Raw genomic sequence first — 12,790 nt, 5'->3', positions numbered from 1 at the left:
ACAATTTCAGAATCCTTTTTTGAGCTCCAGGTCATAAACATCTTTATTCAATTGCATTTTTTCTTTTTTTGTAAAATCAGATGATGTTACCTTATGGAATTGGAATGTTGACCTATGTGGACCTAATGTTAGATATTATTTTCTTGTCAAATGAGATGAAACCTTCAGTTTTTAAAGCCTTTGGTATTTACAAGGTAGTCACTGTTTGGGTTTGGTTTTCCCCTCCCTCCCGTAAATATGAATTCCATTGTGAGTACAGAAATAAAAATACATTGGGAGCCAAAATAAAATGTACGTTGCCATTACAAACACACACACACACACACACACACACACAAAAAACCCATGGAGGGATATTTGGTTGCCTTAGTAGACCTATTATATAATATTTTTAAAACAGCCTGAGGATTGAAGTAAAAAATATCAAAGTTAAGAAAATAATCGAGGCATTATTTTTCCAGGAAGCTTTTCAAATTGGAATATACTGGGCAAATACAAACACTGTGCACAAGTCAGTAGCAATTAAACTGGTCCATAACCTGACATCTCCAAAGTGGAAAGATGGAGGTAATGGCGAAGTTGTGACATTGGATGAAGAAGCATTTGTTGATACTGAAGTAAGACTTGGTGCTTTTCCAGGACATCAGAAGGTAAGATCAAAGTCTGTGTGGCTGGGAGGAAATAGCATGCCATCCCCTTAACCTGTTTAAAATGAATCTGCCTTTTTCTTTTTAATACCTTTTTCATATTACTTGTTCTAAACAATTTGTAATAGTAAAACATTTGATTTCTTAACTTCTTAGACCTCTCTGTTTTACAGTGCTTTTTTTTCTTTACCAGTGATAAAAGCTGTGTCACATAATTTATCCAATAATTGTTCTATTTCAGAATACTCAGCAGTCACTTGATTTATAGTATGTGGGGAGAAAATGAACTTACTCCAAAATATCCATAAATTGTACTTGGCCTCCTTCTTTAGAGCAGAAAGTAGAGTCACTAACATTCTGAGCATAGAGTGAAAGGACAAAGGCTCCTCCTGCAGCAAAGGTTATATTTCTGGAAAGGACATCCTGAGCAAAATTATGTGGATCAATTCTAAATCTCCCCTAGAACCATGGTTATAAGAGGAAGTTATATTCTTGAACAGTGGACTGGTGTCCATGTTTTAGAGATAGATACAAAAAATGTAAGTTATTTAAATATAAATGGTATGTGCTTTTCAGCATAAATCTAAAGTCTATTAAAACCAACTAGCTGAATAATATAACTAATCACATCACTTATGAAAGTACAATATCACAGTGTACCGTGCAGAAGTTTTATGCTATACTTCTAATATCATCATTATTTTAGCTGTCCCAAATTAGAAAAAGAAGGGATACTTCATCAAAGTAGTAGAATTCAGAATGACTTTTTTCAGGGGAGAAGTTAGATTTTTGACAGGTGTCTTTGAAAAGTCTTTTGAGAAAAGTTAGGGTCATTTGGTGACTTTTAAAAAAATAAATTTCCCTGATACAAAGAAATTGGTCTTTCTTCAGCATTCAAGGCTGGTATCCATTTCCTCAGAGTTGTCTGGGCAACACATGTTTATACTCTGACAGCCAAAGTACTGTAACATGGGTGTAAATGGCAAAGAGCTGTAAGCATGAATCACCCAAAGTTGAATAGTTGTAAGTTGAGAACTACCATCAAAACCTGGAAAAAATGTTATAATATTCAGTCAACACCCAATACCTCTAGCACCTAACAAAGTAACCACAGCAAGTGTTGAATAAATGTTTGTGAATCAATGAATGTACTGTTGGAAAACATATTGATGTCTCATTATGCTTTGGTAGTGACTCAGGACCTCTTTATACTCTTTTTAGTCTCAGGACCCCTTTATATTCTTAAAAATTATTGATTACCCCCAAAGACCTTTTGTTTCTGTGGGTTATATCAATATTGACCAGATTAGAAATTAAAACAGAAACTTTTAAAACACAAGAATATACAAAGATATATTCCATTAGCTATCACAGTAATAACATCATATGTTATGTACCTCTGGAAAACTCCACTGTATGTTCATGAGAGAATTCAATTGTAAAAGATTAATAGCATCTTACTATTTTTTTTTTTTTTTTTTTTTTTTTTTTTTTTTGAGACGGAGTCTCGCTCTGTCGCCCAGGCTGGAGTGCAGTGGCCGGATCTCAGCTCGCTGCAAGCTCTGCCTCCCGGGTTTACGCCATTCTCCTGCCTCAGCCTCCCGAGTAGCTGGGACTACAGGCGCCCGCCACCGTGCCCGGCTAGTTTTTTGTATTTTTTAGTAGAGACGGGGTTTCATCGTGTCAGCCAGGATGGTCTCGATCTCCTGACCTCGTGATCCACCCGTCTCGGCCTCTCAAAGTGCTGGGATTACAGGCTTGAGCCACCGTGCCCGGCCTTTACTATTATTATACAAATAGTTTTGACCAGATCCCCTGTGGGTCCCCAGACCACCCTTTGAAAACCAGTGGTCTGATATTATTAACTAGATGGGTATGTTGAAGCAAGAAACATCTTCTCTGAGCATCAGTTCCTTGCATAACATGGTAAGGTAATGAAATGATACATGTAGTGGTTAAGAGCAGCACCACAGAGCCAGACTGCATGGGTTCCAACCCCCTAGTTAGACCCTATTCATCTTTGTGACTTTGGGGAAGTTACTTAACCTCTTTGTGCCTCACTTTCCTCTTCTGTAAAATGGGGTTAATAATAGTAACTCCCCCATGTAGGTACTGTGAGAATTTTTTGAGTTAATATGTATACAGCACTTGAAACTAGTAGAACACAATATTGCAATATATGAAGGTCAATCCTTACTGTCTTCGTTGTCATTACTGAAGTTTTTAGAACTCTCCTTGGTTCATCATAGTCATTAGCGAGGTAGCTGCTGGGAGACCATAAGGAGGAGGAGGAGGAGGGAGGCTGGGTGGAATTCTGCCAAGATGAGTGGCATTTGTTTACATATACCTGCTTTCTAAATAAACACTTTATGATGTTATTGGTCAAACAAGCGGAAAACAAGTCTTTTATCTGTCACTACATAACAGCAGCAAAAGTAACGGGGTTGCTAAAGCACCATGTTGTAGACTGAATACCAACAGGAGCCAGAACATTTCTGAGACTGAAAGGAACACCATTAAATATTCTGGGGAAAAAAAACGGTAAAATTGGTACTGTCCTGGTAGACAATTAGATAAAATAACCTTTTAGGAGTACTCAAGAGATTTTAATATGCCTTACAGTATTGTCAAAATTACTTTTTTCTCAATTATCTTGTAGTTATGTCAGTTCTGCATTTCCTCCACGGTACAGCAAGGTATACAAATTATTCAGATTGAAGACAAGACTACAATAATCAACAATACACCATATCAAATATTTTATAAACCACAGCTATCTGTCTCCAGTCCCCTTTCTGGAAAGGAGGTAAGCAAATCATAACATGATTCTTTTGTCTAAGTTTTGATAAAGAAACAATAAATAAGATCAACTTCTCTTTAACCTACAGCAAATGAAAAGCTAACCCTGAACGTAGGTAAAGAGAAATTCACTTATTTTTGTTGTAATTAAAACCATGAATGTCATGGTCACTGCTTCCAAGGTAATTAATGAGCAGAAATCCTACCAAGAAGGAGGCCCTGACACACTGCTGGATTAGTCCTGCCTGTGCCCCATCTGCACAGAGGCTCCAGCCCAGTCCTCTAGCATGCTCACTAGACTCCTACAAGCAGACACATAGTCCTGAGGACTGGCTCCTGGGTCACATGGAAAAGCACATCTGTCTCACAGGCTGCAGTGCCTGGGGGAGACATGCAGGCAAAAGGCTAGGGCCTAACTGAGCCGTGGATCTGCAAGCAGTGAGCTCTGTGGTTTTGAGGAGAATAAATGTAGAAATGTACTAGCTCATTTATGTTAACATCTTGATGGCAGAATATATGGAAAATAAATTTCAGTTCTTTGTACAGTTAAAATGAATAGTTATATTTTGAGAGGAGAGTTTGTTTTTTCTCTCTCTCCATTGCCTCTTAGATGTTTTCCTTTTTTTTTTTTTAATTATACTTAAAATTAAATTAAATTTAATTTTAATTAAGTTCTGAGATACATGTGTAGAACATGCAGGTTTGTTACATAGGTATACATGTACCATGGTGGTTTGCTGCACCCATCAACCCGACATCTACATTAGGTATTTCTCCCTTCCCTTTCCCCCTGCTCCCTGACAGACCCTGGTGTGTTATGTCCCCCTCCCTGTGCCCATGTGTTCTGATTGTTCAACTCCCACTTATGAGCAAGAACATGCGGTGTTTGGTTTTCTGTTCCTGTGTTAGTTTGCTGAGAATGATGGTTTTCAGCTTCATCCATATCCCTGCAAAGGACATGAACTCATTCTCTTTTATGGATGCATAGTGTTCTGTGCTGTATATGTGCCACATTTTCTTTATCCAGTCTATCACTGATGGGCATTTAGGTTGGTTCCAAGTTTTTGCTATTGTGAATAGTGCTGCAATAAACACACATGTGCATGTGTCTTTATAGTAGAATGATTTATAATCCTTTGGGTATATACCCAGTAATGGGATTGCTGAGTCAAATGGTTTTTCTAGTTCTAGATCCTTGAGGAATTGCCACAGTGTGTTCCAATGGTTGAACTAATTTACACTCCCACCAACAGTGTAAAAGTGTTCCTATTTCTCCACATCCTCTCCAGCATCTGTTGTTTCCTGATTTTTTAATGACTGCCATTCTAACTGATGTGAGATGGTATCTCATTGTGGTTTTGATTTGCATTTCTCTAATGACCAGTGATGATAAGCTTTTATTCATGTTTGTTGACCACGTAAATGTCTTCTTTTGAGAAGTGTCTGTTCATATCCTTTGCCCACTTTCTGATGGGGTTGTTTGTTTTTTTCTTGTAGATTTGTTTATGTTCCTTGTAGATTCTGGATATTAGCACTTTGTCAGATGGATATATTGCAAGAATTTTTCTCCCATTCTGTAGGTTGCCTGTTCACTCTGATGATAGTTTCTTTTGCTGTGCAGACACTCTTTAGTTTAATTAGATCCCATTTGTCAATTTTGGCTTTTGTTGCCATTGCTTTTGGTGTTTTAGTCATGAAGTCTTTGCCCATGCCTATGTCCTGAATGGTATTGCCTAGGTTTTCTTCTAGGGTTTTTATGGTTTTAGGTCTTAGTTTAAATCTTTAATCCATCTTGAGTTAATTTTTGTATAAGGTGTAAGAAAGGGATCCAGTTTCAGTTTTCTGCATATGGCCAGCGAGTTTTCCCAACACCATTTATTAAATAGGGAATCCTTTCCCCCTTGCTTGTTAAAGATCAGATGGTCAAAGATCAAATGGTTGTAGATGTGTGGTGTTATTTCTGAGGCCTCTGTTCTGTTCCATTGTTCTATATATCTGTTTTGGTACCAGTACCATGCTGTTTTGGTTACTGTAGCCTTGCAATATAGTTTGAAGTCAGCGTGATGCTCCCAGCTTTGTTCTTTTTGCTTAGGATTGTCTTGGCAATGCGGGCTCTTTTTTGGTTCCATATGAAGTTTAAAGTAGTTTTTTCTAATTCTGTGATGAAAGTCAGTGGTAGCTTAATGGGTATAGCATTGAATCTATAAATTACTTTGGGCAGTATGGTCATTTTCACAATATTGATTCTTCCTATGCATAAGCATGGAATGTTTTACCATTTGTATGTGTCCTCTTTTATTTTGTTGAGCAGTGGCATGTAGTTCTCCTTGAAGAGGTTCTTCAGATCCCTTGTAAGTTGGATTCCTAGGTATTTTATTCTCTTTGTAGCAATTGTGAATGGGAGTTCACTCATGATTTGGCTCTCTGTTTGTCTGTTAATGGCATATAGGAATGCTTCTGATTTTTGCACATTGATTTTGTATCCTAAGACTTTGCTGAAGTTGCTTATCAGCTTAAGGAGATTTGGGCTGAGACGATGGGATTTTCTAAATATACAATCATGCCATCTGCAAACAGAGACAATTTGACTCCCTCTTTTCCTGTTTGAATACCCTTTATTTCTTTCTCTTTCCTGATTCACCTAACCAGAACTTCCAATACTATGTTGAATAGGAGTGCTGAGAGAGGGGACATCTTTGTCTTGTGATGGTTTTCAAAGGGAACGCTTCCAGCTTTTGCCCATTCAGTATGATACTGGCTGTGGGTTTGTCATGAATAGCTCTTATTATTTTGAGATATGTTCCACCAATACCTAGTTTATTGAGTGTTTTTAGCATGAAGGGTGTTGAATTTTATCAAAGGCCTTTTTTGCATCTATTGAGATAATTGTGGTTTTGGTCATTGGTTCTTTTTATGTGATGGATTACATTTATTGATTTGTGTGTGTTGAACCAGTCTTGCCTTGCAGGGATGAAGCCGACTTGATCTTGGTGGATAAGATTTTTAATGTGCTGCTGGATTCGGTTGGCCAGTATTTTATTGAGGATTTTCGCATCAATGTTCATCAGGGATATTGGCCTGAAATTTTCTTTTTTTGTGGTGTCTCTGCCAGGTTTTGGTATCAGGATGATGCTGGCCTCATGAAATGAGTTAGGTAGGAGTCCCTCTTTTTCTATTGTTTGGAATAGTTTCAGAAGGAATGATACTGCCTCCTCTTTGTACCTCTGGTAGAATTTGACTGTGAATACATAGGGTCCTGGGCATTTTTTTTTGGTAGGCTATTAATTACTGTCTCCATTTCAGAACTTGTTATTGATCTATTCAGGGATTTGACGTCTTCCTGGTTTAGTCTTAGGACAGTGTATGTGCCCATGCATTCATCCATTTCTTCTAGATTTTCTAGTTTATTTGCATTGAGGTGTTTATAGTATTCTCTGATGGTAGTTTGTATTTCCGTGGGATCAGTGGTGATCTCCCCTTTATCGTTTTTTATTTTGTCTATTTGATTCTTCTCTCTTTTCTTTATTAGTCTGGCTAGCAGTCTTATCTATTTTGTTGATCTTTAAAAAAAAAACAGCTCCTGGTTTCATTGATTTTTTTTTTTTAAGGGTTTTTTGTGTCTTTATCTCCTTCAGTTCTACTCTGATCTTAGTTATTTCTTGTCTTCTGCTAGCTTTTGAATTTGTTTGCTCTTGCTTCTCTAGTTCTATTAACTGTGATGTTAGGGTGTCGATTTTAGATCTTTCTCATTTTCTGATGTGGGAATTTAGTGCTATAAATTTCCCTCTTAACAGTGTTTTAGCTGTGTCCCCGAGATTCTGGTACATTGTGTCTTTGTTCTCACTGGTTTCAAAGAACTCATTTATTTCTGCCTTAATTTCATTAGTTACCCAGTAGTCATTCAGGAGCAGGTCCTTCAATTTCCATGTAGTTGTGTGGATTTTAGTGAGTTTCTTAATGCTGAGTTCTAATTTGATTGCACTGTGGTCTGAGAGACTGTTTGTTATGATTTCTGTTCCTTTGCATTTGTTGAGTGTTTCCCTTCCAATTATGTGGTCAATTTTAAAATAAGTGCTAGGTGGTGCTGAGAAGAATGTATATTTTGTTGATTTGAGGTAGAGAGTGCTATAGATGTCTATTAGGTCTACTTGGTCCAGAGCTGAGTTCAAGTCCTGAATGTCCTTGTCAATTTTCTGTCTCATTAATCTGTCTAATATTGACAGTGGGTGTTAAAGTCTCCCACTATTATTATGTGGGAGTCTAAGTCTCTTTGTAGGTCTCTAAGAAGTTGGTTTATGAATCTGGGTGCTCTTGTATTGGGTGCATATATATTTAGGATAGTTAGCTCTACTTACATTGATCCCTTTACCATTATGTAATGCCCTTGTCTTTTTTGATCTTTGTTGGTTTAAAGTCTATTTTATCAGAGAGTAGGATTGCAACCCCTGCTTTTTTTTTTTTTTTTTTTTTTTTTTTTGCTTTCCATTTGCTTGGTAAATATTCCTCCATCCCTTTATTTTGAGCCTATGTGTGTCTTTGCACATGAGATGGGTCTCCTGAATACAGCACACTAATGGGTCTTGACTCTTTATCCAATTTGACTATTTATCCAATTCATTCTCTGTGCCTTTTAATTGGGGCATTTAGCCCATTTACATTTAAAGTTAATATTGTTATGTGTGAATTTGATCCTGTCGTTATGATGCTAGCTGTTTATTTTGCCCATTAGTTGGTGCAGTTTTTTCATAGTGTTGATGTTCTTTACATTTCGGTTTGTTTTTGCAGTGACTTGTACTGGTTTTTCCTTTCCATATTTAGTGCTTCCTTCAGGAGCTCTTGTAAGGCAGGCCTGGTAGTGACAAAATCCCTCAGCATTTGCTCATCTGTAAAGGATTTTATTTCTCCGTCACTTATGAAGCTTAGTTTGGCTGGATATAAAATTCTGGATTGAAATATTTTCTTTGAGAATGTTGAATACTGGCCCCCACTCTCTTCTGGTTTGTAGGGTTTCTGCAGAGAGATCTGCTGTTAGTCTGATGGGCTTCCCTTTGTGGGTAACCTCATCTTTCCGTCTGGCTGCCCTTAACATTTTTTCCTTCATTTCAACCTTGGTGAATCTGACAATAATGTGTCTTGGGGTTGCTCTTCTTGAGCAGTATCTTTGTGGTGTTCTCTGTATTTCCTGAATTTGAATGTCGGCCTGTCTTGCTGGGTTGGGGAATTTCTCCTGGATAATATCCTGAAGTGTGTTTTCCAACTTGGTTCCTTTCTCCCACGTCACTTTCAGGTACACCAATCAAATGTAGGTTTGGTCTTTTCACATAGTCCCATATTTCTTGGAGACTTTGTTTGTTCCTTTCATTCTTTTTTCTCTAATCTTGTCTTCATGCTTTATTTCATTAAGTTGATCTTCAATCTCTGATATCCTTTCTTCCACCTGATCAATTCGGTTGTTGATACTTGTGTATGCTTCTCAAAGTTCTCGTGCTGTGTTTTTCAGCTTCATCGGGTCATTTATGTTCTTCTCTAAATTGGTTATTCTAGTTAGCAATTCGTCTAACCTTTCATCAAGGTTCTTAACTTCCTTGCATTGGGTTAGAGCATGATCCTTTAGCTCGGAGGAGTTTGTTATTACCCACCTTCTGCAGCCTACTTCTGTCACTTTGTCAAACTCATTCTCCATCCAGTTTTGTTCCCATGCTGGTGAGGAGTTGTGATCCTTTGGAGGAGAAGAGGTATTCTGGTTTTTGGAATTTTCAGCCTTTTTGTGCTGGTTTTTCCTCATCTTTATGGATTTATCTACCTTTGGTCTTTGATGCTGGTGACTTTCAGATGGAGTTTTTGCGTGGTTGTCCTTTTTGTTGATGTTGATGCTATTGCTTTCTGTTTGTTGGTTTTCCTTCTAATAATCAGGCCCCTCTTCTGCAGTTCTGCTAGAGTTTGCTGGGGGTCCACCTCAGACCCTGTTTGCCTGGGTATCACCAGCAGAGGCTGCAGAACAGCAAAGATTTCTGCCTGTTCCTTCCTCTGGAAGCTTTATCCCAGAGGGGCACCCACCAGATGCCAGTTGGAGCTCTCCTGTATGAGGTGTCTGTTGACCCCTGCTGGGAGGTGTCTCCGCATCAGGAGGCTCAGGGGTCAGGGACCCACTTGAGGAGGCTGTCTGTCCCTTAACAGAGCTTGATCACTGTGCTGGGAGATTCATTGCTCTCTTCAGAGCTGGCAGGCAGTAATGTTTAAGTCTGCTGAAGCTGCGCCCACATCCGCCCCTTCCCCCAGGTGCTCTGTTCCAGGGAGATGGGAGTTTGATCTATAAGCCCCTGACTAGGGCTGCTGCCTTTCTTTCAGAGATGCCCTGCCCAGTGAGGAGGAATCTAGAGAGGCAGTCTGGCCACAGTGGCTTTGCGGGGCTGTGGTGGGCTCTTCCCAGTCCGAACTTCCTGGAGGCTTTGTTTACACTGTGAGGGGAAACTGCCTACTCAATCCTCAGTAATGGTGGATTCCCCTCCCCCGACCAAGCTCGAGCATCCCAGGTCGACTCCAGACTGCTGTGCTGGCAGTGAGAATTTCAGGCCAGCGGATCTCAGCCTGCTGGGCTCCGTGGAGGTGGGATCCGCTAAGACCACTTGGCTCCATGGCTTCAGCCCCCCTTTCCAGGGGAGTGAATGATTCTGTCTCGCTGGCGTTCCAGGCGCCACTGGTGTACAAAATGAAACTCCTGCAGCTAGCTCGGTATCTGCCCAAACGGCTGCCCAGTTTTGTGCTTGAAACCCAAGGCCCTTGTGGTATAGGCACCGGAGGGAATCTCCTGGTCTGTGGGTTGCAAAGACCCTGGGAAAAACATAGTATCTGGGCTAGATAGCACCGTCCCTCACGGCACAGTCCCTTATGGCTTCCCTTGGCTAGGGGAGGGAGTTCCCTGATCCCTTGTGCTTCCCAGGTGAGGCGACTCCCCAACCTGCTTCTGCTCACCCTCCTTGGGCTGTACCCACTGTCTAACCAGTCCCAGTGAGATGAGCCACATACCTAAGTTGGAAATGCAAAAACCACCCACCTTCTGTGTTGATCTCGCTGGGAGCTGCAGACCGGAGCTGTTCCTATTCAGCCAACTTGCCCAGGAATCAGTTTTTTGTTTGTTTGTTTGTTTGTTTTTGAGATGGAGTCTCACCCTGCCACCCAGGCTGGAGTATAATGGCACGATCTCAGCTCACTTCAACCTCTGCCTCCTGGGTTCAAGCGATTCTCCTGCCTCATCCTCATGAGTAGCTGGGATTACAGGTGTCCACCACCACTCCCTCTAATTTTTGTATTTTTAGTAGAAATGGGGTTTCACCATGTTGGCCAGGCTGGTCTCAAACTCCCGACCTCATGATCCACCTACCTCAGCCTCCCAAATTGCTAGGATTACAGACATAAGCCACTGGCACCCAGCCGTAAGGAGAGGTTTTAAGAGAACTTAAAAACAGAAAATGTTAAGTGGTATGTTACTGTTTTATGCTATTGAAACTGTCTTATAGGAAAGTATTATCTTTCTTTACCTTTGTCTGCCCTTTTACCTCCTACTTTCAGCTCCTAAAAATTATATTAAATTAATCAAATAGGATAAAAGTCTTATACTTTTAAGCTTATAATGCATTGTGCTAAAGTCAGCCCTCTGTCTCCGTAGGTTCCATAGCTATGGATTCCATGAAACATGGAACAAAAATATTCAGGAAGAAATAAACTAACAATACTACTATTTTAAAATACACATTTTAAAATACAATATAACAATTGTTTACATAGCATTTATATGTTATCAAGTATTACAAGTAATACAGAGATTACTTAAATTATACTGAAGGATGGCACGGTTATGTACAAGTACTACGCCATTTTGTATAACGGACTTGAGCATCCATGGTGTTCTCACTGCTTCTAATTTTTTCATTAGGACATTCTCATGGAAACAGGATTCATAATATTCCCATGTCCCCAACCCAGCCTTTTTCTGAAAATACATAGTTATAGATGGTGTCTTAGAAGATGTGCTTTACGGGGCCGGGCGTGGTGGCTCACACCTATAATCCCAGCACTTTGGGAGGCTGACGTGGGTGGATCACTTGAGGTCAGGAGTTTGAGACCCGCCTGGCCAACATAGTGAAACCCCATCTCTACTAAAAATACAAAAATTAGCCGGGCGTGGTGGCGTGTGCCTGTCGTCCCTGCTACTTGGGAGACTGAGGCATGAGAATTGCTTGAACCCGGGAGGCAGAGGCTGCAGTGAGCTGAGATGGTGCCACTGTACTCCAGCCTGCGTGATGGAGTGAGACTGTCTCAAAAAAAAGAAAAGAAAAGAAGATATGCTTTAAAAAGTCTAATTCTGCTGTATTACTGTAGCTAATGTGCTCTCTGCATTTTTTTTTTTTTTAGTATTTTCATGTTCCAGACAGTGCTACTTTTAGCATTTGCCCAGGTGGAGAGCAGCCTGCTATGAAATCCAGCTCCCTTCCTTGCTGGGACTTGATGCCTGCCATTAGTCAGTCAGTGCTGGATGCATCCCTGCTTCAGAAACAGATCATGCTGGGCTTTTCTCCTGCCCCAGGTGCTGACAGCTCACAGTGCTGGAGCCTGCCAGCTATAGTTAGACCAGAGTTTCCCAGACAGAGTGTGGCAGTACCCCTTGGGAATTTCCGGGAAAATGGATTCTGTACCAGGTATTTTATGTTTGTATAAATGTCTTTCTTCTTTGCTTGTCAGTCTAGCTGTTCATCTAGATGCCAAGAGAGAGAGAATGGTTGTAGGGCTCCCCATATGTAATACTAGGCTTTATTTTTAATGACTTCTAGACATTGTATACAGTGAGTCAAGTGTTGTGATCACATATGGCTTGTCCCAGCATACTACTTAAGAGATTTTTCCCCTTATGGAGCTTACGCTGGGGGGAAATGATGGTACTTGTACCACAGAATGTCATTATATGAAAAGATCATATGTATGATCATACAAATAGCATCGTATGAAAAGATCATATCATAATGAAAAAATTACCTGTTGTGAGTTCTTAGCCTCCATAAAATTATAGGAAATAAGGGTTAAAATATGAGCAAGTCAAGTTGGAAAACCTTTTTCTTTTCCCATATTATACTTTACTTCAAAATGGAATTTTTCTCAAAAAGTCATTAAGAGAGATAACTTAGATAAACACAAGTCACAGAAGACTCTGTTCTGTGGTTGTTCCTGCACGCAAGTTGCTCCAATGACCGATTACCAGTTATGCAAATAACCACAGAATCAAGCCAGAGATGTATAATGGTTTGTTCATACTGGACTTCTATTATGTGGTTGTTTTGCATGTAAAATAT

The 12,790-nt window shown here is 39.9% G+C and overlaps 1 protein-coding gene across 8 annotated transcripts in view; it reads left to right on the top strand.

The window, feature by feature from the left end:
• Positions 1-12,790, top strand: part of LOC105476071 (vacuolar protein sorting 13 homolog B) — an 859,286-nt gene that overhangs the window by 801,992 nt on the left and 44,504 nt on the right. For all 8 annotated transcript variants that reach the window (XM_011731700.3, XM_011731704.3, XM_011731702.3 and 5 more), the window contains 3 exons: positions 462-650; positions 3,307-3,453; positions 11,859-12,142. In XM_011731700.3, the coding sequence (XP_011730002.2) occupies positions 462-650; positions 3,307-3,453; positions 11,859-12,142 (620 nt within the window). The remainder of the gene's footprint in view (positions 1-461; positions 651-3,306; positions 3,454-11,858; positions 12,143-12,790) is intronic.

Source organism: Macaca nemestrina, chromosome 8, assembly GCF_043159975.1.
Source record: "Macaca nemestrina isolate mMacNem1 chromosome 8, mMacNem.hap1, whole genome shotgun sequence".
Classification (NCBI taxonomy): Eukaryota; Metazoa; Chordata; class Mammalia; order Primates; family Cercopithecidae; genus Macaca; species Macaca nemestrina.
Note: the sequence above shows the minus strand (reverse complement) of the source record. Positions and strands in the feature narration are given on the sequence as shown.